The 27,785-nt window shown below is 43.5% G+C and overlaps 1 protein-coding gene across 2 annotated transcripts in view; it reads right to left on the bottom strand.

Moving 5' to 3' along the window:
• Window positions 1–27,785, bottom strand: part of AK8 (adenylate kinase 8) — a 108,470-nt gene that overhangs the window by 52,093 nt on the left and 28,592 nt on the right. For both annotated transcript variants that reach the window (XM_035102200.2, XM_035102197.2), the window contains exons 5-10: window positions 24,081–24,149; window positions 10,831–10,912; window positions 8,794–8,865; window positions 7,773–7,973; window positions 6,467–6,598; window positions 5,539–5,628 (exon numbers count right to left, since the gene is read on the bottom strand). In XM_035102200.2, the coding sequence (XP_034958091.1) occupies window positions 5,539–5,628; window positions 6,467–6,598; window positions 7,773–7,973; window positions 8,794–8,865; window positions 10,831–10,912; window positions 24,081–24,149 (646 nt within the window). The remainder of the gene's footprint in view (window positions 1–5,538; window positions 5,629–6,466; window positions 6,599–7,772; window positions 7,974–8,793; window positions 8,866–10,830; window positions 10,913–24,080; window positions 24,150–27,785) is intronic.

Below are 27,785 nucleotides of genomic sequence, written 5' to 3'. Positions count from 1 at the left end.
GGAAGAGGAGTGACAGAAGAAGGGGCACTGAAGTTAGGACTAACATAACTTAAAGAAAATAAAAATGGTTCACCAAGTAGCCTAACTCTCTTTCATTTCCCCCAAGCTCTTTTGCAAAGCCACTAATGAATTCTTGTTAGTGTTTACTCATGCAAATTCATGCTTTCTTATCCTGAGGAGGAGTGAATTAGCAAAATGATCAGACTTATTATTTGTCTTGGAGCATAAATATTGGCTACGATGCATCCCTTCATTCTGCTAAAATATGCCCCACATAAGCCATAAAGCCACACAGATGCAAAAAAATTCAAAACAAACTGGGGGGGGGAGGGGGCAACTCTGGGATACTTATTGGTCATGTGGACAGAAGATAAAGCTCCAATGGGTGTCCTTAGGATTTGTTATGACCACATTACAGTATCTTTGCCTAGTAGAGAACCCTAACATTTAAACCATGGGAATGGCCGGGATCCAAAGGACTATTTAAAATATCATCTCTCCCCTCACACCTGGCCATTTACCCAACTAATCACTGTGTTCTGCAGGTGAGGGCCTCTGCAGATGTATCAACTTATCAAGAGGTCTGTTCCACACAATACATGAATTGGGCTTTTAGTGTTATGGCACCTACTCTTTGGAATGCCCTCCCTTTAAATATTAGGTTCCGTCTCTATTTTCTTTTCAGCACCTCTTGAATACATCCCTCTTTCAACAAGCATTTCAAAGTTGAGATCTTTCCCAGTCTTCATCTGCACTGGAATCGTTCTTCAGATGTTTTGATTGTTTTGTTACTTGTGTATTTGCTGCCCTGGGCTCATAGATGAGGAGGAGGAGGAGGAGGAGGAGGAGGAGGAGGAGGAGGAGGAGGAGGAGGAGGAGGAGGAGGATCTACCCAGTCATCCTCTGGATAAGAGATGCTGAGAATAAGCAGGGAAAGTCTATTGCCTTAAGCTCTTGCATGTGTGCTTCCCTTTAGGACGGGGCAAGGTAGGTCACTGTGTCAGTGGGACACAGTAGTGACCTTTGAAGAGCACATTTCTGATGATATTTTACTTTTATTTTAAATTCTGAAGATTTTTTTTATCATTTTTGAAGTAATTGATACATTGGAATTGTTTCACAAATTGGAAATATTTATGGAAAACACACAGTGGAAAAAGAGAATGTCAAGGAAAGTGAGAGTACCACCAAGTCTGTAAAAGAAGATGGTACTGTGCCTGACTTGAATTACAGTGACCCTGCTAACTGGCCTAACTATTTCAGTGATCATTTGTGACAGGTTGTATCACATGATTTGTAGCAGGTTGTATCACATGATTTCCCCAAAGAGTAAAAAAAAGAAAAAAAGAATAAATGCTCTTCTATATGCTACAAGAGAAGAACAGCAAATGGTGAAGAAGTATCAACTGAGGTTGATATATTCCACCAAAAAACATGGTGTGTGTAAGTTATTCAGCAAAAATATTCTGCACTTCCTCTACAAGAAACAGGTTCAAAAGACTGGAAGAACATTGAAGCAATTCTGTCTTCACATGAGAGGAATACTGACCATTTAGAAAACTATCAGACCTGGAAATAACTTGAATTGCACTTATCTAAAGGAAAAACATTGATGATATTAACAAGAAGAAAATTAGACAAGAAAAACTTTATTGAGGGCAAATCTTGGAACACTTGATTGCTTTGGTAAGACTTCTTGGCATGGTACAACTAAAATGTTGTATGGCGGCTAGTTGTACAGTCGAAATATTTTGAAGTTTGTAGAATATCTAGCCCTTTGTGATCCCATCATGAATGAACATTTGCACAGAGTTAAAGATCAAGAAACAATGGTTCACTACCTAGGAAAAGATATCCAAAACGAGCTTATACAGCTTCTAGCAGGTACTATAAAGCAAAAGGGGAAAAAAGCACATGAAAATACAGCCCAATACTACTCAATTATTTTGGACTGCAAACCTGATGTTAGTCATATTGTACAAATGACAATGATTGTATGTTTTGTTGATGTAATCAAACTATCAGATAATGAGATATCTGAGCTTGAGGTTATAAGAAGAGAACATTTCTCAGGATTCGTTCCACTAAAGGAGACTACAGGTGCCTTTATGACAGAAACTCTTTTGGACAGCTTGAGCAAATGGGATTACCAAGTAAGAATCCATGTTGTCGAGGCTATGACAATGGCAGCAATGTGAAAGGTAAAGAAAATGGCACACAAAAGAGAGTCCTGGACATAAACCCATGTGCCTTTTTTGTGCCCTGCAATGCACACTCTTTAAACTTGGTTGTCAGTGATGCCACTGTTGTCTGAAAGCAATTAGTTTCTTCAGTTTAGATCAACAGATCTATAATTATTTCTATGCATCGACTCAGCGTTGGCAAATTCTAACTAGCCATGTATCAGACTTAGGTATAACTGTTAAGCCGCTGAGCAAAAGAAGATGGGAGAGTCAGACTGATGCTTTGAAACCACTGAGATATAATCTTAGAAGTATATATGATGCTTTAATAGAGATCTTTGATGACACAAGTCTAAAAGGTTTATCTGGAAATGCTTCCCGAATTGAAGCTAAGGCCCTTGCTGATGCAATTTGTAAGTTCAGGTTTGTGCTGCGAACTTACAGCAATATCTCAAAGACTTCCAAAGTTGATACCACCACAAGGAGTACTTCTCTTCATACTACGACAAAAACTCCTGGATAATGTGCCTAATGGTTCTGTTGCTCTAAGGATCCTCCACACCCAATTTCTCAAAGCTCAAACTTATAAAAACTTACACTTAATGTTGCAAAAGAGATTAGTTGTCTTGGCAACTATATTAACTGGACTTGCCCTAGCATCAGCCCTTGACCAGAAGGAATTGGTGACAAAATTTGCACACAAAGTGAGATGTTCATGTGCTTGGAATTGAAACTTTTAAAAGATTCATTTTGAACTTCGTAATTCACAAGATGATTCAAAATGATTTGAATGCTAAAACATTTTCTTTTGCGCGGTATTTGAGAAATCATCAAAGATTGTTTTACTACTTATTCCTGCCATTTTAAACAAATTCAGCAGTTTCATTTTTTTGTGCTTTTCCTTTTTTCTACAAGAATCTGTTTTTGAAAATCGAAGTTAGCAATTTGGGGTGTGTGCATGTGTGAAGTAGCTAGCCTTGCCTGGGGTGCAAAATATCCTGGCACTGCACTGGGGAACAGGGAGGCTGGATAAGATAGCCCTTGCATCCTGATCTAGCAAGGACATGAGAAGAGCCTGGCTGCCGTATCATGCCAAAGGAGGACCCATCCAGCCAAATAGCTTGTTCTCACAGCAGCCAAACCGATGCCCCAGTGAGAAGCCAGAAAGCAGGACCTGAGTGTGACAGCAACATTCTCCACTCATGATTCCCAGAAAGCAACGGTTATTCAGGTGCCATGCTGTCTCCAACAGTGAAGGGAGAATAGGAGAATACACGTGCTTTAAATGTATGGCTTGTATGCAGCCACACATGCAACAAATGCAAACCTTGCTCCTTACCCTTGTGTGATTCAGCCATCACTGATGGATAATCCCAGAGTGAGGGGAAATGCCACTCTGTGTGCACAGCACACAGGCATCGCAGCCCCCTCCATGGCCCTCGACAGTAGGCAAAACTCTCCCTTGTGTATATCCTAGCTTTCATATATCGATGGGCATTTTATTTGATGTTGATGGCATTACCATTACAGTGGTACCTCTAGTTATGAACTTAATTCGTTCCGGAGGTCCGTTCTTAATCTGAAACTGTTCTTAACTAGAGGTGTGCTTTTGCTAATGGGGCCTCTTGCTGCCACTGCACCACCGGCATACGATTTCCGTTCTCATCCTGGGGCAAAGTTCTCAACTCAAGCTAAATCTTCCAGGTTAGCGGAGTTTGTAACCTGAGGTGTTTGTAACTCGAGGTAACACTGTACTATTATTATTGTTGTTGTTGTTATTACTACCATTGTAGTAGTTTTTGGCTTACAACACCATCACCAGTGGGCATTTCAAGAAAAGGTTGCTAGGAGGAGTGTTCTTGTTCACAGCTCCAGCCAGCTAGCAGCGACCCTTTTTAGCATACTCTATTCCATTTGCTCTCCAGTTTTCTTGCCCCTCACCCGATTGATAATCATCTGACATTCTATATTTGCTGCACATGCTCAGTTCTCATTGACTGTTTCAAATTCCTTCTTCTCTAAGGGTCCCCACAAACCCAAAAGTTGTTTATTAGTTTACTTCTGAAAACTTTGGGGTTCCTCCAACCCTGCTTATTATTCACTCCCTTGTGTGCAGATGGTGCTTCTTTGGCTTACCTATGGAAGCACTCTGAGAGAAGAGAGTTCCCTATTATTTGATGACTGATGATGATACTAAATAAGCCTCATGTAGATGCCATGGATGGTCAAACCAGTCCATTTCACTTTCTCTTGGATTCTCATTGCTCCAATCTTAAGTTTGGTGCTCCACATATCCATATCAGTTTGCAATTTAAAAAAAATAAAATTCCTCAACAGCATTTTAGTGCTAATCTCTCCTACTATACACATTTCAAGTATAATTTTGACCAATCTTACGGCATAATAAAATTGTAAAGTGTTATCACTCTGTTTTCATTAGCTGCTTTGTAAGGTTCTAAAGGCAGGAGTGGGGTGGGGTGGCTCTGAGAAAACAGTGTGACAACTGAGCAGGGGAGGGAGAGGGCAGGTTAATATGGGAGTTTTAGTCCTCTGGTGATGGGTGGGAGGCAAAGAGAAGGAATTGGGAAGGGTAGATAGGGGAGCAAAGTAGGCATTTGTGGGGAGAATGGGAGCAGGGCTGGCAAATGAAGCAAGCAGGGGCACAGCTCCTAGTATGCATATATTTTCACAAAGCGTTTCCCCTAAATATAACTATTTTTTTGTACATAATTTTTACAAGTACATACAATGGTACCTCATGCTGCGAACGGGATCCGTTCCGGCGGCCCGTTCGCAACATGAAAAGGCTGCAACATGAAGCACTGCATCTGCGCACGCGTGTGATGCAATGCGGCGCTTCTGAGCATGCGCAAAGCGCGATTTAGCACTTCTGCGCATGCGCACAGGTTACGGACGCGCTGAACCCGGAAGTAACCCGTTCCAGGATTTCTGGGTTCGGCGTGTCCGTAAGCTGAAAAGACGCAATATGAAGTGGACGTATCATGAGGTATGACTGTACTGTCATTGATGCTTTTCTCTAGCAAGATCATTTTTGCACATACAACTTGACTACAGAACCACACAGTAAAATTTAGGGGTACAAGGGTTTCAGAGGACAGCTGGGTTTCAAGTTAGCACATTATTTCAGGAAGGGTAAACTAAGTAAGTTCGCAAACAGAACCAAATTTCTTCCCCTGCCCTTAGGAGATGCACCCTCAGCTCCAATCATGCCACAAAGATGCGCCCCCTCTAAACCCCAAGATTATGCATCTGTCGTCCGTCCCGTCCCCCCAACTTCCCTGCCTCCCCACAGATTTGTAAGCACTACATGGGAAGTGCAGAAATGTGACCTTACCTGGCCAACCACTGTCAAAATACGGCTTAATGAGTTCTCCAAGTTTTGTCTCGTCGGCTACAGCTTCCTTTAGCAATTGCCCGCAGCAAACTGAGAGGAACGAGGAACAAAAAAGACATAAGGTTAATTTTTAAAAAGGAAGTAAGAAAGCAAAAGCAGAGGGGAGGGGAAAGGTGGATTGTGGGGAGGGCAGAGAGAGAAAGAAATGGCAAAGAAGCTGCATATTGGAAAAAGGTCACTGAATAAAATAAAAGACATGGGGGCTTGAGCTGGTTTTTCCATCTCACCTCTCTCTCACACACGCATCTATACACATCTCTCTTTTTGCCCTAGCCAAACAAAAGCTGGAAAAAATATAGGATAAAAAGGAATACATTTGGCTGGGAACATTTTTATTTTAAAAGAAAAATATACTAATCAAAATATAGGGTGGAAAACAGCAAGTCAAGGGAGAGTCTATGGGTTTCTGACTGGTTATAAACTTATAATTACTGGAGGAGGAAGTTACAGCTTCCAATTTTTTCTGCTGGAGGTCCTGAGGAGCTCCTGGCTTCCTCATGTGGAAAGCTGCTCCCAAGGGCTGTTGGCTGCCAGTGCCAGAATGCTGGTAGCAGGAAAGGATTCAAGAGGTCCCTCTAATTCAGCGCCCCAAGAGCAAACAAATCAGAAGAATGTAAGTGGTGCACGGTGGCTGGATTAGGCCTAAGGGCCATCTGGTCCAGTTCTCACAATGCTTGATGGCTGCCCAATTATGGTACAGGAGCACAACAGCAGCACTCTTCCCACTTGTGCTTCCCAACAGCTGTTATTCAGAGCAACCGGCGTCCCAGCAGCTGGTACAAAGGGTGGCAGCAGCGGCCCAGCCGCATGGTCAGAGAAAGAGACAACCTGAGACCATTGAGGATTTAAGACAGGGAAGATAACAAACCATTGATGATGCCATATTTCTGAGACAGTAACATTGCTTGCATGCTTTTCCCAGAGCCTGGAGGTCCACAAAGGAGAATCCGGGGTGAAAATGGGTCGAGCGTTCGAGGCGGAGCTTGGACATGGGTGAAAACTGACAAACAACAGAAGTGGTGGAAAGTTAGGATATTCAACGGGTACCCAAAGGTAAGCACAGAGGAATAGATGGTGGGTAGTACTGTCCGTCCGTCCCCCATTCTGAAATCTGGCACCTGAAGTGCTTGTTTTGCTTTGCCTAACAGTAGGCCCCTTGCCCCTTGCAGGTTAAGGAGGCTTCCTGTTGGTTTCATGCTGGGGAGGGGGGCTACCCAAATATTAGAACCAACCCTACTCACAGCGGAGGGAAACAGTCCATTTTTGCACATAATTTATTCCCAAATAAATATCAGCTAACCAGAGACAGCTCTAAGCTGTTCTTCCCAGCCCAGCATATCTGCAGCAGAAACATAACAGGCCAAGCAGCCTGCTTACAAATGATGCTTAATTTGCAGTAAATAACCAAGTTAATTAGGAGTAATGATCCCCCAGACAGTCTCCACATCTAATTATTCTTTTTAAAAAATCTGGCTGCTTGATGCATCAACTGGAAGAAAAATACGGGGGGAGATGATCTGGAGAGGATTTTTTTCCATTCCAATTTTCAATTTATTTCACTGCATTATTAATTAATAATAATTAATATTCAGCCTGCATACATATATTTACAATTCAAGGCATGAATTGTTTATGAACGATGATGTGAACTTTTAAATGTAATTAAGTAATTTAGAGGTAATTAATTTTGTAAATTCCGGATATAAACCTCCAACTTGTTTACCTCAAAGTGTGGCGCTCGTGATTAGAAGGAAAGGCCCTTTTTCCAAATGAAAATATTAGCTGGGTGATAAAAACAGGCCACTGAAAGACTGTTGGGAAAGGGGACAATTAAAAAGCAAAAAAGAAAGAAGAAGAAATGTGCTTTGTGGCTGTCAATTTCTCTATTTTCCCTACGGAGAGCTCAAATGAAAGGAATCATTTATATACAAAGTAATGCTAGCAAACCAAAGAAATGAGGGTACATCACAAATATGTTTGTGTTGAGATGAGGGTTTGTTTCATGAATTGTTCCACTCCAAAACAGGGCTTTTAGGCTATTTCATCTTAGGAGATCTGGGGAGCGGAATTTTTAAAGTGGGAAAGAAATGATGCTCACCCTCTGAAAAAGATGGACCTGAAACCGACCCTGTTGACAAAACCACATAATCAAACAGCTGTCTGTCTCTCCTTACCCTGTGCAAAAACATCTGCGCATGGCTGGTCAGCGTTGATCAACTTCATGCAATACCCAAAGGACTGACGAATCCCAGGGTAGTCTTGATGGTATTTCAATAACCGCCTTGCAGTCTCCACTTCAGATATGCCATGCGGCACCATCAGGCGCTGCCGTATGTAGTTCTCAGTTGGCCAATCAAAAGTTGTATGGTACACTTCTGGAAATGGGTTGGCAGAAAAGATTCACTTGAACAGAGACCGGGCTGCATCTGCGCCATACGTTCAAAGCACAATTAAAAGCATATGACTTCTTTCTCCCTGTCTAATGAAACATCCTGGAACTGTAATTAATCCCCTCATGGGTAACTTGGAACAGGCTCATAAATGTGGCTGCCCCTGTTCTGTGGAACAACATACAACAGAAAGCCAAATTACAACATACAGTAATACCTTGGGTTACGAACGCGATCCGTTCCGGATCGCAGTTCGTAACCCGAATAGTTCGCAAACCGAGCGCTATGGGCGCCGCCATTTTGCGCATGCGCAAAGCGCGATTTGCACGCGTGGCTTATGCGCGCGCGCGCGGCGAAAACACTTCCGGGTTTGCGCAGTTCGTAACCCGAACTGTTCGCAAACCGAGGTGGTCGTAACCCGAGGTACGACTGTACAACATACAACATACAACAGAAAGCCACAGTCTGCACTTTCCAGAAACAAATTAAGACATTTTTGTTCCATGGGCTTTCCTAGCTGGATGAAAAAGATGTTTTATCACGAGTGTCCACTCCCTAGCATTTTAGTCCTGTTTCAAATGTATTTGCTGTTTTGGTGCTTTTAACTGTTAATTATCTTTTGTGTAAATTGGCTTGAAACAAGTGGTTTAGGAGGTGATTAATAAATCTGTGATGGTGATAATTATATCCTAATCTACTGTATCCCCTGAGCTAAAGATTTCATGGCCCCTGTCACCTTTATCCTGCCATTCTCAGCCACCACGTCCCAATTTCTGTTAGCAAGAAAACAAAAACAACGCCACACCTCCAGTACAAATATCCACTCTTTTCCCAAGATTCCTCTCAATCAGCACAACATCTGGAGCGAAAAGCACCACTAGGAAGGAAGGAAGCAAAAAGAATTGCAAATACAACAAGTTAATTTGGCTTTCTGGAAGCCTGATTAAAACAACAACAACAACAACAACAACAACAACAACAACAACAACAACAACAACAATTAAAAGTATGCATTCCAGATGTGCGGAGAGGACTTTAAAACATATAGTTCTCTGTGTGTGTGTGTGTGTGTGTGTTCCTTTTTCTCCAGGTATCAGGGAAGTTCCTAGATCTGGTGCCAACCTGGTGCCCTCTAGATGTTTTGGACTATAGCTGCTATTAGTACCAGTCACCATGAAGGCTGGCAGGTTGTGAAAGGCTATGCTGGACTTACAATCACACTAATTTGCATGAGGCAAATTCCTCCAGGGAATGATCTCACACAATCTTTATTGCAAGGTTGGGGAACCTCCAGCCTGTAGGTCAAACCTGGCCCACCAGGCTATTTTTCTGAAACCACACTCATCTGACTCACACCTGATGCCATATGTGAGTAGGAATATAAGGTGGATGGAGATGCAGCTGCTGACAACAAGATTGGAGCTTGTTTTGCAAGGAGTTCAACCCTGTTTTGTGCACTATCTTCCCCCATCCCAGCAGGGCAATTTTGACATGTGAGTGGGACACCACACCCGGTGTCCACCCAGTGTCAATATGACACCAGATGATTGACACGTAAGTAGTCAAAGTTGGCCAAAACTCCCCTGTCTTAATTTCAATGGTGCAGGGGCAGAGATTTCTGGGGATAAGGTGCTGTGATTTTCCTCCCCATTACAGTACTGTGCCGGGAGAAGAGGAACCTCTCCTTCCAGCTGCTCTGGTTCTCCATTAGAATCAGAACTCAAAGTATCACCATGTTTGGAAGTTTTTATATTTATGAAGTCAGTATAGAGTCTCAAAATTGGTCTACAGGTTTCAAATTGGTAAAGCACAGCACAGACCTACAATGCTTGACTAGGTTGAAGGGAAGACACTGAAGCAGAATTTGACAGCCCCTCCCATGTGCTCTCCTTTTAAAGGTCTCTATCTCTCAAGCTCTGGGGCCCTAGCCACAGGTCAGACTTCTCATGGGGTCCCAAATTCTCATCCCCAAAGATCCTCCTCCAGGTCAGCCTCCTCCAACTTTCCTCATCATCATCATAATCTGAACACTCTCTCAGATGCCTCCATAGGACTCATGATACCAGCTCTGGGCTGTGTTGGGGCACAAAATTGGGGTTATGAAAATTGCCTGAGGCTTAGTAGACCAGGGCAGTGGTTTAGCCACCACTGCTCTAGGCAGTAATGGAATCCATGGAAATGCAGTGGCTCCTCCCACCCACACTAGTCATTGGTTCTTCTGATTTGGGCAGTGAAAGATTTTCCTGGCTCTGACTCCTGGCTTGATTCTCTAGCTGCAACTCCTGGATTCACTCCTGGCTCCAGCATGAGGCCTGTACAGCTCAGCACTGATGTTGACCCCATTATAGTATTGGGCATTAGCAAATGCCCAGCTTCACCAGTCATGGGTGCTCTTCTGCCCCATGATATTCACAGAACCTATTGAGTTATGTCTATACTACTTTCTCTACCTCATTTCTGCGAATGAGGCTTACAAGTTTAAAACCTACTTAGCGGGATGCCTGGGTGCTTTGATCTGCCCGACCCTTCCCTACTGTAATGGTTTAAAAAAAACCTTTCACTTAATGTTTTAGTTGGGTATGATAGTAATTGACTCATATACACCCCATACAAAACAAGAATTATGTTGTAAAAAGAAAGAAAGAAAGAAAGCACTAAAAGAAATAAAACATGTATCCTGTAAAGAAGCCCTGGGGCAAGGGGGTAGGGCAGTCTGCTGCGTTTGACCTGATGTTCGCTTTGACTCTTCCTCATTCTCTTTCTCTTTCTCAAAATCTGAGAGAGAGATTAGAAAGTCAGAAAGAATTTGTAAAAAACACAATGGAACTAAACATGTTCTTACCAACGTGCTTGGGAATGATGCCCATTCCCTGTAGCTCCCGTGCAAGTTCTCGACTTTGGGGGATCCCCTCCATAATCCAGCCCTGGTAAAATAAGACATATAACAGCTGATCATTGAAATGAAGCACATATTGGGTCGTGGTGCTGGGGAGGCATGGAAAGAAAGGTCTCTGGATTGTGACAGCAGGATATGGATGCGGGAGATACTTGATTCAGTTCATGCTTCATCTGCACCTCCTGAAACCAACCAAAACAGAGCCATCCTTCAAAATTCACACTTCTCATAATTTTGCAGTGCATTTTCCCAACAAACTGATATGTAAAAATGTATTATATCCATGAAAATAACAAATAGAGATGCATTCTCTTAGGAGAAACAGCTTTGCAGAAATGCAGTATATTGAGGAAAATGTGCATGTTTGGAGAAACTTGCATTAAAATGCTGCTGAATTTTCATGAGATCTTTTTTTAAAATTGCAGACCAATATACTTATTTTATTTATTGCATAAAACGTTTGCACCTGATAAAAGGGGGGCACCTCAAAGTGGTTTTCAGGCCATTGTGGAGAATCAAAGACTGCAAAACGAGAAACGAAGAGAAACAAAAATCAACATCCTCATCCATCCCTAGTTTCAAACCTCTGAGCAACTTTTCCCAGTACAAGGTCCATTGAAGCAGAATGCTTGTTTTATAGGAACAGAGATAGAGATAGAGAGATAGAGAGATAGATAACCATGCAACTCTTAAACCTTTTTTATCTGCACATAAAAGTCTTTACTGAAATATATATTTTTAAAAAAATGGAAAGAGAAGGGGGTGTCTAGGTATTTTTGAAATATTCAGGAGGATGTGAACTCATGCAGCCAACTTTTAAAAAGCTAAACCAAGCTAAAGAGGACAAAGGGGGAAAGATATGTGCATGTCCATCCCCCAAATTATACAGGAAAATGTGTTGTAATGGAAGCCTCCAAACCCCCAGAGCTAATGAAGCAGGCAAGCTAAAGAGATCTATATATGAAAAGGGCTGTTTGCTCCCTAAAGTCCTTGTTATAACCAGCTAAGTGCTGGACTGAAGAACTTTTTTATGATTATGTAAAACAAGACACACAAAAAACAACCAGGAAAAACCCACAAATGCTTATGAATCTATACTGGTCTGGCTGAGGCTGAAAGGAGATATAGTCCAAAACATCTGGCGGGCACCCGGTTGGCAAAGGCTGGTCTATGCAATACCAGACTGAACCTGACCCAAATACTGAACCAAACCTCTCTCCCTGCACCTCCCTGAATCAGAAACCAACTGGAATCACTATTTGAAAGCCAACCAAATCAATCTTGAATTGCTAATTGAACATGGACAAAGACACAACTGGGGTGTGGAGAGGGGAGAATGGTTAGCGTCTCAAAACAAATCTTAACAACTCACTGACTAGAACAGGCATAGGCAACCTTGGCTCTTCAGATGTTTTGGAACTACAACTCCCATGATCCCTGACCACTGGCCCTGTTAGCTAGGGATCATGGGAGTTGTAGTTCCAAAACATCTGGTGAGCCAAGGTTGCCTATGCCTGGACTAGAAGAATGGTTTCTCTCAAAAAGAACCAAATCAGTCTTGGAGGTTTGCAGGCTTACTGAATGCTTACTGAACCTTTACTAGCTTGAGGGAGTACAATTTCAAATTATAGCTGAGCACAAATCTAAGCTGAACCAAATCCTTCAGTGGATTGATGCCTGACTAAGTGGCACCAGTGTCAGCTGGAGCTGGGCAGCTGCTGGGGCCCATGTGCAGGCAGAGCCCACTGGGGCTCCTCATAGTTGGTAGGGTGGTCAGCCATACATTTCCAAAAAGAGAGGATATGCATCACGAAAAGGACAAAAGAGGGGTTCAATTGACGTAACATTTTAATTTATATGTATCAATGCACTTTTAGAAATAATGTTTTAAAAACAAACACAATACATCAAGCTGCAGTGGGGGCAGACACCAGCTGACTTGTGTGCCTACTACCCAAGTAAGCCCAACTGCTGATAAGCTCCTACGGGCCATTTTTATGGCTCCTTGACGAAACTTGGGGACTGGATAGCCCTCAAACAAAGGCCATCTTCAGAGGATCAGCTCTTCACTGCAGTAGATGGTCCTCTGTAAAGTAGGACATGTGGCTACAATAGTGGTGGGTGCCACAAGTAGTGCCCCCATGCTTACAGGTGACAGCACCACCACTTAATTGGGTCACTAACACACATGCAGCCTTACCTCATGGTGCTAACATGCTTCTTACTAGAATGACCCTCCATTTTTAATTTCCTATAATCCAGGAGTCACCAACATGATGCCCACAGGCACCAGTATCTCCATCAATACCTCCTATGGTGACTGCAAAAGATCTCTTGGGGGGAAATCCAAACTGTGTTTGAATGGGTGACTGCTGCTAAAATGCAATGCTACAGAAAAGGAGTAGTGATGAACATCTGTGGGACTGCTGGGGGGGGTCACACCAGTGGCTATATGCCAAGGACCCACTTATGCCCGACAAGCCAGCCCCATCCAACTCGCAGAAACATAGCTCACTTCCATAGCAACACTGAGCAGTGGCGAGGGCAGCATTTAAGACCGCTAAATCTGGCCAAAAATTTCACTCTGCTTGGTGACTTGACCCTGCTATCATATTGCTACCAGGAAATTTTCAGAGGAAGACGGGAGAAAATTGCGTGTGGGTGCACATATACCATGCAATATATATTTAATATTGTATTAAGCCATTGATAATTACCAGAATCTGTAATCGATAGGGGACCCCAAAAGCTGCAGAACTGTTCAAGGGAAACATATCCCATGAGGAAGAAACCAAAACATTCTAATTATTGGAAAACACAACTGTCTGCTTGCAACTCCCTAATTAGCCCAGTTTTACTAACATGCTATGCCACGGATTTCTTCAGGAAACGGGAAAACATTCTTGAGGCAAGGGTATAATAGAAACTGTCCACTGTCACCACTGCACCTCCCAGCATCATGTCTGCAACCAAAACAGCACCTACATTAAGGAAGTCCTAGTATCTGAAAGAAGTGGGGGAGAAGAATGGTCCATATCCTATATGGCTGACAGGTGGTGGTGACTGCTGCCCATCTGAAGAAGTGTGCATGCACACGAAAGCTCATACCTATGACAAACTTAGTTGGTCTCTAAGCTGCTACTGGAAGGAATTTGTTGTTGTTGTTGTTGCCCATTGGAATTGGCAGGGCAGAAAGCAGGGAGGTCAAACAGCAGGTTTAGCCACAGCAAGATGAAGCCAAAGCCAATGACAAGCAGAACCAGCTTTGTTGTTGTTTAGTCGTTTAGTCTGACTCTTTGTGACCCCATGGACCAGAGCACGCCAGGCACTCCTATCTTCCACTGCCTCCCGCAGTTTGGTCAAACTCATGTTCGTAGCTTCGAGAACACTGTCCAACCATCTCGTCCTCTGTCGTCCCCTTCTCTTTGTGCTCTCCATCTTTCCCAACATCAGGGTCTTTTCCAGGGAGTCTTCTCTTCTCATGAGGTGGCCAAAGTATTGGAGCCTCAGCTTCAGGATCTGTCCTTCCAGTGAGCACTCAGGGCTGATTTCCTGAAGAATGGATAGGTTTGATCTTCTTGCAGTCCATGGGACTCTCAAGAGTCTCCTCCAGCACCATAATTCAAAAGAATCAATTCTTCGGCGATCAGCCTTCTTTATGGTCCAGCTCTCACTTCCATACATCACTACTGGGGAAACCATAGCTTTAACTATACAAACCTTTGTCGGCAAGGTGATGTCTCTGCTTTTTAAGATGCTGTCTAGGTTTGTCATTGCTTTTCTCCCAAGAAGCAGGCGTCTTTTAATTTCGTGACGGCTGTCACCATCTGCAGTGATCATGGAGCCTAAGAAAGTAAAATCTCTCACTGCCTCCATTTGATGGGACCAGTGGCCATGATCTTGGTGATGGGACCAGTGGCCATGATCTTGGGTTTTTTGATGTTGAGCTTCAGTGGCCATGATCTTGGTTTTTTTGATGTTGAGCTTCAGACCATATTTTGCGCTCTCCTCTTTCACCCTCATTAAAATGTTCTTGTATTCCTCTTCACTTTCTGCCATCAAGGTTGTGTCATCTGCATATCTGAGGTTGTTGATATTTCTTCTGGCAATCTTAATTCCAGTTTGGGATTCATCCAGTCCAGCCTTTCGCATGATGAATTCTGCATATAAGTTAAATAAGCAGGGAGACAATATATAGCCTTGTCGTACTCCTTTCCCAATTTTGAACCAATCAGTTGTTTCATATCCAGTTCTAACTGTAGCCTCTTGTCCCACATAGAGATTTCTCAGGAGACAGATGAGGTGATCAAGCACTCCCATTTCTTTAAGAACTTGCCATAGTTTGCTATGATCGACACAATCAAAGGCTTTTGCATAGTCAATGAAGCAGAAGTAGATGTTTTTCTGGAACTCTCTAGCTTTCTCCATAATCTAGAGCAGGCATCCCCAAACTGCGGCCCTCCAGACGTTTTGGCCTACAACTCCCATGATCCCTAGCTAACAGGACCAGTGGTCAGGGATGATGGGAATTGTAGTCCTAAACAACTGGAGGGCCTGATCTAGAGCATGTTTGCAATTTGGTCTCTGGTTCCTCTGCCCCTTCGAAATCCAGCTTGCACTTCTGGGAGTTCTCGGTCCACATACTGCCTAAGCCTGCCTTGTAGAATTTTGAGCATAACCTTGCTAGCATGTGAAATAAGCACAATTGTGCGGTAGTTGGAGCATTCTTTGGCACTGCCCTTCTTTGGGATTGGGATGGAGACTGATCTTCTCCAATCCTCTGGCCACTGCTGAGTTTTCCAAACTTGCTGGCATATTAGGTGTAGCACCTTAACAGCACCATCTTTTAAAATTTTAAATAGTTCAGCTGGAATATCATCACTTCCACTGGCCTTGTTATTAGTAGTGCTTTCTAAGGCCCATTTGACTTCACTCTCCAAGATGTCTGGCTCAAGGTCAGCAACCACACTACCTGGGGTGTACGAGACCTCTTTCTGGTATAATTCCTCTGTGTATTCTTGCCACCTCTTCTTGATGTCTTCTGCTTCTGTTAGGTCCTTACCACTTTTGTCCTTTATTATGGTAATCTTTGTACGAAATGTTCCTTTCATATCTCCAATTTTCTTGAACAGATCTCTGGTTTTCCCCATTCTATTGTTTTCCTCTATTTCTTTGCATTGCTCATTTAAGAAGGCTGTCTTGTCTCTCCTTGCTATTTTCCGAAAAATAGCAGAACCAGCTAGATGAGGGGAAACAGTATCAAGCAATCTAAAATGGTTGTTTATAAGACTGTGTAGATGAATCACAGTTCAGTGACGGAGCACATTCTCTGCAAGTAGGGATGAATGTTTCCAGTCTGCATCCATTTCCTTGTGTGATAATTTGTAAGTTTTCTCCCGCTTCCACATCAATATGTGTTTTTTTAAAAAAAATTGTGTGAAGATTTCACGTTTAAATATGTTTCTTTTACTGCATTTTCGCACAGAATACAACTTTATAAACCTACTCCATTGGAAAAAAATTTAATCAGGGAGTCAAACCATTAATTTTGTTTTATTTTTTGGTTCAGCCACAACTCAAGGTGTCCCAGTTTGGTTCTGGTTCAAGATAATAAAGGTTCAGCCTGTGCAATCAAATTGGTTCAACTCCAGTTCACTTGAGATTATCTTTGTAGTGTTTGATTTCAACTCTACAAGCACAAGCACACAAGCATCCATAGTAGATTAAGAAATAAATCAAAGTAATTTTAAGGAAGGAGGAAACGATTTAGTAAATAAACACTGAACAGTTACTGTGATTAATTGACTTTAAGGTTTTCAGTTGAGTTTTTCTTCCTCTGTCATAATAATAGAACTTGTAGATATTCAGTGAAAGTGGAATGTTGGAAGATTCAGGACAGACAATAGAAAGTACTTCTTCACACAGTACATAATTAAACTTTTTAATTTATTATTAATTTAACTCCATAGTTGGAGGCAGTAAATGTTTCTGAATATCAGTTGCTGGAAACTACAGGAGAGGAGAGCGCTTTTGTGTTTAGGCATTGCTTGTAGGCTTCACATTAGGGCATCTGATTAGCCACTATGAGAACAGGATGCTGGACAAAGTGAGTCATTGGCCTGATCCAGAAGAATCATAGAGTTGGAAGGGACCTTGAGGGTCATCTAGTCCAAACCCGTGCCATGCAGGAATCTCTTCTTACATTCTAATTTGCTCCCACAATGGGTAGTGATGGACAAAAACCTGGATGGCTTTAAAAGATGAGTAGACAAATTCAATAGCTAGCCATGATGACTATGTTCATGATAACATGACTATGTTCCACCTCCATTGTCAGAAGCAGTATGGGAATCACAAGTAGGAAGAGTGCTGGTATGATCGGGTCCTGCTTGCGGGCTTCCCATAATGGGCATCCAGTTGGCTACCGTGAGGACAGGACTAGACCTGTCTGATCCAGCGGGGCTCTTACATTCTTATTTGTGATGGCATCAATGTAGGATTTGAGGGTGAATGTCCCCAGCCTCATCCAACAGAACAGAAGGACTGCCAGATCCATCAGGGTTGGCTGACCACATTTTGAAGTCAGCAAAGTAATGCACCTTAGCACAGGAATGGGGAACCTGTAGCTCCAACTCCCTCCCATCAGCCCCAAGTCAGCATGGCTAATACTCACCAAAAGACCATTCAATTCAGAATTGGAGACCAAAGTTGGAGATTGCAAAAGTTATCCGTGGCTGAGGGTCACTGATTTTTGCCCACTAAGTTCCATTGAAACAAACAAACAAACATTTGCTACCCCACAAGTAGAAAAATACCACCCCTGAGATCACATATGAAGCTGGTTCCCACACCCAAGTCTATAAAGTTTGTGATTTCACAGTTCAAGGCTCTAAGCAAAGCAACAACAAATGAAATGAAATAACTAAATAATAATAATCCAAGAAGGTAGCTCAACAAACAAGTTGCTTGTAATTAAGGCGCCATGCTAATACATTATAAATAAGCCCTCTCTAAAACAGTTAGATATATGGGTCATTCTCCACCTCAGCCCCCCCTCCAAGGTTTCCCAGTTCCAAGGCCCCAGCCAATCCCTAATTAGAATACATTATCCGTCGGCTTGACACTTCAGTGAAATGTCTAGCCTGCCGCCGAGGTGCAGCTCCGCTCGGCACAGGGTTTATTGATATTCCGCTGCATTTCCTTCGCCATGCCCCCAGTGGCTCAGTTCTGTTTTATCACACATCAAAAGGGCCGTATGCTCAGGGCGCCCCCCCCCCCTTGCACATGGCTCAGAGCCGGAGGTCTGGAACAGCTGCAAGTAGGATGGTATCACAGAAGGGACAAGCTCCAAACAGATGTCAACGATAAAAAAGGGGGGGATAAGAAGACAACGGGGGGGGGGGAGAGATGGGAAGGATTGTGGCTTGGGAGCCAAGGATGAAGGAACAGCACAGAGTCCATCGAGGCAAGTCAGGCTTTGTGCAAATGCTGGTCGTTCCTGCCCTCCTGACTGCCATTAAAGGCTAATTAGTACCTTCACAAGCTAAGGATTTGTTTCTTTGCTAAGCAATTGGGAGGGAGAGAACGCTTCCCCACACAGGCAAATAATCCCCAGACGCTTGAATAAACAGAATAAAAGATCCTTCACACTTGGTCCCACATGTCTGTCTGCCTCTCCCATTTGATCTACTTTGAAACAGGGCACCATGCACGTACCCCAGTCATTTAAGAGCTCATCCATACAGTGCTTTAAGGTGAATGGTAAGCTTCCTGTGCCTCCATTATTTTTTCCATTGTACACATAGTGTTCTCCTCCAAGTCAGTATCTTTCCCACACTTTCCCCACCCTCAATCTGGATTCCCCCCCTCATCCCAATCCCTCTGCAAAAAAGGAGAGAGCATGAGAAAACCAAAAGAACAGCTCTGCTGGATCAGGCCAATAGTCCATCCAGTCCACCATCCCGTTCTCACAGTGGCCAACCAGATGCCCCAATGGAAAGTCCACAGGCAAGATATGCATCAATGGTGTGTGGCAGAATGAACTTGCATGTTGTTGGGAGCAGGGAACCAGCTGGGGTGGGGGGCCCTGTTTGTATAGGGCAGACCCAAGACAATCTGGTGCTGGAGATGAAGGAAAAAATAGTGCCACTCGCTCACCCTTCATGCAGAATCAAACCAAATTGGCAGCTGACTCCACTTCAACCTGGCAACAGATTAGTCTCCACCACCACACCTCAGCTAAGCAGGGTAGTTTAGGGAAAGCAGCATGGGGGTGGGCTTCTACCACACACACCACACACACCATGCTTTGTTTCTTTGGGGCAGCTACCTCACCTCTGAGTTACCGCATTTATTCAATTTCACAATTTCTGGGTGACTAAGTTCATCGTTTTGGAAAGCTTGGGATACAATTTCTTTTCTTTTTCACAAATGAAGGAAAAGATAAGAATGGTAGAAAAACATGCTTTTTATATATGTAATTGTTTTATACTTTTTATTGTATGGTAAAATCAATTGGAGATGCTTCATGGGAAGAGATTTCTAACTGGAATGTAATTAAGGGTTCTGGGAATTGTAGCTCTGTGAAGAAGATCTCCTAACAATTCTCAGCATCCTTTAGCAAATTAAAGTTCCCAATATTTTTTTCTGTTAAATTGATATATAAGAGTTCTTTGAAATGCATAGTGTGAACATGACCTATTTATTTCCTCACAGCATAGTTTTGAGCAGGCCATAACTACGCTGGTGGACTCGGCAAGGTTTTGTGTGAAGGTCTTCAAATGATTCCTCACCAGGGCATCTTCAGCTCCTATAAAGTAACTCTGATACCATACTAAACCAGCACACCTGTGGCTTCAAGAAACAGCCAGTGGGGCTGCAAGGACCTTATGTGAACCTCGTAAGGCACAGCAGCCCCAGTTCCCATTCCCACACATAGCTTGCTCTAGAACATAATGCCTGCCATAAGTTTTCTTGGTTTGCTAAGACCACCACCACTCCCTGCGTGATCCCTCAGCACCCTAACTGCATTTGGATTTGCAGAACAAGCCCTATGGGGTCCCGGCAGAGCCATTGATCAATAAAACTGTTTTCCTCCGAGGATACAAGCGACATCTATAAACCTGAGAGTGTCAAAACAACGGCACACAAAATCCGGCATTCTTACCATCGGCAGGATGAAAGCTGGGCAATTAATGCCAGCCGAATGACACCACCAGGAGAAATAAAACAAACAGCTGGTAGTACAGTGGGCTGGCGGCCTGCTCCTGGCAATCTATTAACATTTTTTTCCAGGATAATATACTGACTTGTGTTATGAACCACAGCAGCATAAATCTGGCTCAAGAAGCAAGCTGACGGCCTCTGCAAGATTCAAATATTTTGGGGTGGGGGTGGGGGGGAGATTTTTTTTTTATTCCAGATGTAGCATGTTTTCCTTTCAATGTGGACATTTTAAAAGTGCTATCAAAAAAGTTTTGCATTTATAAGGCACTAATCACCAAGCCGATTCCTGTGTCTTTGTGCTACAGCTGTTCTCCAAGGACAGGGGTGGTAGCATGAGCTGAGGTCACAGGCTCCACCACTAGATATTGAACAGGGCTGAGGCCTGGCTGAGCAAGGTACCCATGATTGTAGGAACATTAGAAGAGCCCTGCCAGATCAGGCCAAAGGTTAATCGAATCCAGCATTCTGTTCTTACGCTGGTCAACCAAATGTCCATTATGGGATGCCTGCATTATGGGATGCCTGCCTGAATGCAACAGCAACTCTCCCCACTTCACAGCAACTGTTATTCAGAGGCAGACTGCCTCTGGTAAGAGACAGCTTTATCCTCCATTACTTTGTCCTCACTTAAAGCCATTCAAGCTGGTTGCCATCACTACAATAAGAACAAGTCCGTTGTTTTTGTTCATAGTTCCTGAAGAAGTATTTTGCCCTGAATTGTGTTGAGCTGCAAGAAAGAGCTTTGCGTCAGTGAGCACTGCAGCCTATTGTCCTTTTAGTTTTGTACCCATGGATTAGAATGTAAAGTTGTAAACTATAGTCACAGCTTCCCAAGCAAACCATGGTTTAGAGGAGTCTATCTCCTTTTGTTTGCCATCTGATCAGCCCATCCATCTCTGAGTGTGGTGGCTTCTAGGAATCTGGATCAATTGTCGATTCAGACATTTGCCAAACCACTTTTTTTATTCTGCTCTGCCAGTGTATCACAAAGCAAACCTCCTTTTATTAATCTTAACATTATGTCAAACCATCATTAAGCTTCCTGAACCATGGTTTGGCATGATGTCTGAATGAAACCTCAGAGGTCTAATTCCTGTGTGCATTAATACACATTTATGCAAATACAAGAAAACCACACTAGATATTTGGCCCTGTGGGATAAATATCTATCTATTCATCATCAGTGAAGAGGTGGGGTGGGGAGAAGGATAAATAAACAGATAAATTACTGAAGCAGCTCAGCTTTAAAGAGCTCTAAGAGAAATCAGGCAGACCCAAATAATTCAAGCGCAAGTCATTTGCAATGCAAAAGTTTAATTCTACTTTGCAAATTCAAAATGAGCAGATAAATTATGGATTAAGGTGCACAGTATTTTGTACGGGCAAACTGACAACCACTTTCCAGTCATTTAGACTTCCCTTCAAATCTCTCACCTCCCTTTTCCTTGAACAATTCAAAAGGACTGATGCAATTTTCTTGTAGTTGATAGAAAAGAGGGGACAGAGGGAGAGAGTGTGTATAAAATGGCACCCTAAAAATGTAATGATTGGCCATTTTAAAACAGAAAGCAGGTGATAAAAAATAGGCTTTTAAAAGTTAATGAGCTAAACAGAATTAGCTTTCTTATATCTTTGATGCAGCCTATTACAAAATGAAAATCTGTAAATGAAGTAAAAATAAAAGTCAGTGTGGTGTAGTGGTTAGAGTATCAGATAACGATCAGGGAGACTCCGCTCACCATGGTGAGAATTCCCCCTCACCATGTACTTTGCCATGCAAAAATCTGCTCAGGGAGGTTGGGGGAACCCTCAGGACAGATTTAGGTGCTGTGGGAGGGAGACAATGTTCTGTTGTGCAAGGATAAGGTTGGTCACTGTGACTGGTTACTCTGAGAACAGGCTGCTGGACTAGAGGGGCCTTTCATCTGATCTAGCAGGCTCTTCTAATATTCTCTCCCCCCCCCCCAATTATTTCTCAAAGTTTCAACACATACATGTTCTACATATTTTCTTCCATCCATTCCTTTTAGACCGCTCCACCTCCATGGCTTCCTATACCCCCCCCCCCTTTTTAATGCTGCATATCGTCAAAGAAATTGCCACCCATTATCATTCTATTCTTTATCCTAGTTTGGCTCTTCTAATATTCTTATCCTTCCAATATTTTTATTCATCCTTCAACTCTCTCTTTCCATCCATTTTCCATCCATTTACAAGAGGCAGTGATGGCCACCCATGTGGGTGGCTTTAAAAGAGGATAGATTCATGGAAGATAAGGCTATCAATGGCTACTGGTCAAGATGGCTAGGTTAATCTTCACAGTCAGTGGGAGTATGTCTACGAATGCCAGTTGCTGGGAATCACAAGTAGAGAGAGCTGCTGTTGTGCTAAAGTCCTGCTGGCAAGCTTCCCATTGAGGCATTTGTTGGCCACTGTGAGGACAGGATGGTGGACTAGATGGGCCACTGGCCTCTGCCAGCAGGGCTGATGTTCCTGAAATACCAAGGAATTGCGACAGACACAAGGACACAAGGATACACTGACTGCCCATCCAGTCAGTAGCCTCTTCCTTTTTCCTTTCAAGGACAGTCAAAGAGGTCTCAGGTGAGTGGGGTAAGGCTAAGGGAAAGAGGAACAGCCTCTTATTTTAATTGTTCCATAATTGGTACAGTAGGTATGCTGGTAAATGGCTACAACCTTTTGCAAGGAGATCCCTTCATGTTTTAGATTCTCTTTGAAACAATCACCTCTTAGAGGGACAGAGAGAGGGAAAGTCATGGCAGGAGCTAATTATAAACATTCTGATTGGTCTCCCCCCAAATTCTTATTTATTTTCCTTTTCTTGGCACACATCCCATCTCCTTGATTAACATACCTTTAGTTAAATATGCATTATGGTATTTATAAACATCTTTATTAATTCATACTATGTTACATAAATATACCTTCAAAGATACAGGTGTTGATTTAAATAGGGCTCCTTGAGCAAAGGGAGACAGCAGCCCCTACCAGGAGGCAAAGCAAGGTGGCCATCTCCTGTGGCAGTGGATCAGAAGTGCCTCTAAAAGGTGTGTGCATCCAGAGACACACAGATCTGACCAGTGAAGCCAGTACAGCTAGGAATGTTCTACCTCCATGACTGGGAGCAGTATGCCCCTGAAGACCAGTTATTAGGAATCCCAAGCAGGAAGAGTGCTACCATGAAACATCTTGTTGGCCCCTGTGAGAACAGGATGCTGGACGGCCTGGACCAGACGGGCCGTTGGTCTGATCGAGAAGGCTCTTCTTATGTTTTCTCTCCACTGTCAGAGGAAGTATGCCTCTGAATATCAGTTGCTGGGAATCACAAGTAGTGTCATCCCCAGCCTAGACCTGATGCCAGACATTGAGTCCTTGAAGGAAGGACCAGACACCCCACAGATCAAGGGCCAGATATGGAGGTACCAAATAGTCTTGCAAGTTAAAAATTTTAATTGCATTGATAAAAAATATTGTTATTTTTTTGTAAATTGCTTTTGAGTTTTGTTTTGTTTTTGTTTTTACAATCAAGCAGTGCATAAATTTTATGAAATAAATAATTCTGTTTGCTGAGGAGGAAGAGCAGGATATGAAATTAAAAATAAATAAATAAACAGCACTATAATGAATGCACAATTTTGGAGGGGAAATCCACGAAATGGTTGGTTGGTTTGCTTCTTTGCTTCTTAATCTTGCCTGTTTATAACAGGTTTGCCCACTCAGGACTCTGCCAGTCGCCTGTGGCAGTCAACAGAACTACACGGCTGCTCTCCCTTTGGATGGCCAGACAATTAACATATGTGTACCTTCAGCTTCCCCCATTTATGCTGTTAATCACACTCCAAATTCCATGCAATGACCTTGGGGAATCAATCCCACCCACAGCACAAACTCCCAGTCACCTATCCCACCACACCTCATGAACAATCTCACCCAGCAAGAGCCACACTTACGCTGTGAATACAGTCTTCGATCTGCAAACGTTCCCCAATCAGTTCAGCCCACAGAGTGCCAGGGATGTTCTAAACATTTTAAGAAAGAAATACGGTGAGTTTAATATCCACAAAGCAGTTCAAAGAGAATTACTACACATTCCGTGTTTGAGTACCCCCCTTAAAAAAAAAACAGCTGGAGGGATCAAACCCTTTGCAGGAAACTGACACACAAAAGGAAAACAGAAAGCTTCCACCACTCTAGCCAGTGAAAGAAACACATTGTCAGCTAAGCAGTGGAGCTTAAATGTACAGTTGGTGGGGTTAACTGTTTTTTTTAAAACACTCTTGACTAATTAGGCAACATTTTTATATAAAAACACACACACTTTATTTTAAATTTAAGTATTCCAAAAACTGCAGGTGGGAAGCCCCATCTTAAAAGAGGCAATCTCCCTTGCCTCTAGCCCGAGGGAACACCTATTCTAAAGTGGTACACAATTTTAAGCACTGCCTTGTGGAAGGGGTGTGGCTCAATGGCACAGCATCTGCTTTTTTTTTGGTGCAGAAGGTCCCAGGTTCAATTCCTGGCATCTCCAGGAAAAGACTCCCTGTCTGAAACACTGAAGAGTTTCTGTCAGTCAGTGTAGATAGACAGTATTGAGCTAGATGGACCAATGGACTAAAGCAGTTTCCTATATCCATTACAGCTTGGTTTGGTTTTTAACTGAAGATGCTGGCAACTCCAGGCGCTAGGGACTGACTTGAGATCTTCTGCATGCAAAGCACATTTCTATGGCCCTTCCCCAGGTATGGAGTGTGCATTTTCCAGGCCTGGATGTCATGTCCCCCTGAAGTGAGTTTTTGGAACTGGAGATGGAGATCTGAGCTGGAAGCTGAAGTCTGTTATATCAGAGTCCTGCTCAGAAGACCAGGCAAGAACAGAAGGCCATGCTCCTTGTACGCCTGCCAAACCAGGCAAATCGCCAACGAGAGGCAGAGCCAACTAAGGCCACATTCTTACCATATATTTAAAGCACTATGATACTTTAAACAGTCAAAGCTTCCCCCAAAGATTTCTGGGAGCTTCTTTGGGGTGCTGAGGATTGTGAGAAGACCCCTTAATCCTCTCCCAGAGCAACCAATAATTCCTAGAGTTCTCTGGGCAGAGGGATTGCTTGTCAAGCCACTGGGAAATGCAGCTTTAAGAGGGAAAACAAGGGTGACACCCAACATATCTCTGTACCCTTAACAAACTCCAGCTCCCATTTTTTTTGAGGGGAAGCTATGATTGTAGAAAGCGACACCTGATGGCTTTAAAAGAAATGCATGGTGAGAATGTGGCCTAATTCCAGTTTTGCCCCCATTCTCTTTCCTGCTTAGTTCAATAAGGGGAACACAGAGGTTGAGGAGGAGGAGGAAGCTGACAGCTTAGGCCCCTACTCCCTAACTGGTTCTTAGAAAACCGGTGCCACAATTAAAGGAGGATATCGACAAATTATTATTATTATTATTATTATTATTATTATTATTATTATTATTATTATTTTAATCAACAGAAAATACATAATAAGAACAAAAACAAAGACAGCCCAATAATATCCCCTTCCACAACATGTTTTAAAAGGGCATGTCAAAAGGCGTTGTTATAGAGGAAAGTTTTCACCCGGCACCTAAAGGTGTATAATGAAGGCGTCAGCCGAGCCTCACCGAGGAGAGCATTTCGCTGCAGAAAAGGCCCATACTCATGTTGCCACCTTCTGGACCTTGTGGAAGAGACACACGAAGAAGGGCCTGAGAAGAATGTGTGCAGCAGAGAGCAACCAAGATGATTTAACGGTCTGGAAACAAAGCCTTATGAGGAACAGTTGAGGAAGTTGGGTATGTTTAGCCTGCAAAGAGGGGACTGAGCGGAGATACGGTAGCTATTTTCTAAAAGGCTGTCATGTGGATTATGGAGCAAACTTGTTTTCTCCTGTTCTGGAGGGTAGGACCTGAACCAATGGCTTCAAGTTACAAGAAAGGGGATTTCAACGCAACATCAGGAAGAACTTTCTGATGGTAAGAGTTGTTCAACAGTGGAACAGTCTCTCTTGGAAGGTGGTGGACTCTGTTTCATTGGAGGTTGTTAAACAGAGGTTGGATGGCCATCTGTCATGGATACTTTAGCTGAGATTCCTGCATTGCAGGGGGTTGAACTAGATGACCCTAAGAGTTCCTTCCAACACTACAATTATATTATTCTAACGGCAAATTGATGACAGGCAGGCAAGGGAGCAACAAAATGACCCACTTAGGTCTTTTCTCAAACATCTCCTGAGCTCCATCCCACTCAAAAGCAGGCACATTCATGCACATACAGGTGAGGGGGAAGGAAGAGCAAAAGGAAATAAAATGTGTTCCTTGCAAGTCTGTGGGTCCCGCAGGGAGATGCGTCAAAGCCTCATGCAGCCTCTCGCGGCTGGAGCTGGGACTGGTGGCTTTGAGGCTGTCATTTTACAAAGGTGCCTCATGCTGCTCTCAGAAACAGCCAGACTCCCACTTCCCTCTTTGATGTGTCATTTCAAGAGAGGCTAGTGGGCTGCCAGGGGGTCCACCTAGCTAAGGCTTAAGGAGCCAATTTAAACTAGAGTCCTCTCCGGATTCCTTTAGCAGCCTTGCAATCTGAGCAATCTGCGGAGCACCTCTGTTGACCAGAGCTTGGGGGGTGGGAATAGTCAAGGGGGCATTTAGAGACAATGCAAAGGGGCTGCTGAGCAAAGCCGCTCTTTCAAATTGCAAAGGTCCAGAGCCAGCTTCAGTTTCCAAGTGCTTTTTGTTCTGACTCAAGTTCTGCATACTACGTGAGTTTTTGTGGGTTGAGGAACAGCAGGCAGCTCTCAGTCCTGCATGCTGCTTATCCAGTTCTCTGGCCGAAGGGAAGAACCACAGGGAGGCCAAGGAAGACTCCTTGGACCAAGTGATCAGAGCAGCTCAGGTGAGCTTCCCTGAGCCTTATAAAAGCTTCCAGGTGCTACTAGCGTGCGTATCTAGCGCAGCATTGTCTACATTGACTAGAAGTGGCTCTCCAGGACTTCTGAGAAGGAACATTCTCAGCCCTACATAGAAATGCCGCTCGGGGTTGAACCTGTGACCAGCTGCATGCAAGGCAGATGTTCTACCACTGAGCTGCAACCCTCCATCAAAGTCAGGAGCACTGGAAGCGGTCTTATACCACATCAGACTCCTGGTCAATCTCTCCCAATATTGTCAGCACTGGCTGGCAGCAGCTCAGTAGGCTTCATTCAAGAGACATTCCCAGCTCTACCTGGAGACAACAGTGATTAAACCTGGGACCTTCTGCCTGCAGTGCAGATGCTCTGCCACTGAGCTACAGCCCTTCCCTGCTATATATCACCTCAGTAACAAAGGAAGTTGTCTTATGGAATGCCAGACCACTGTGGTCTACCGAGCTCAGTACTGTCTACACTGACTGGCAGTGGCTCTTCCGGGTTTTGGACAGGGCTCCCCCCTAGAAATGCCAGGGATCAAACCTGAAAACTTCTACATGCAAAGAATGTGCTCTGCCACAGAGCCACAGTCCTTCGTCCTCAGCAACACAGGGTCTGATACAGGTGCTTGGCACAGACTCAAATTTTCTCCTCCATTTATAGAGCCAGCCCTGGACTTTTTGCCCTGCAAGATGGAAGGTCCCCCCTCAGTCAGCTCCCACCATCTCTCCCTCCC

The sequence above is a fragment of the Zootoca vivipara genome, chromosome Z (genome assembly GCF_963506605.1).
Source record: "Zootoca vivipara chromosome Z, rZooViv1.1, whole genome shotgun sequence".
Lineage (NCBI taxonomy): Eukaryota > Metazoa > Chordata > Lepidosauria > Squamata > Lacertidae > Zootoca > Zootoca vivipara.
This window is presented reverse-complemented; position numbering and strand designations above follow the sequence as displayed.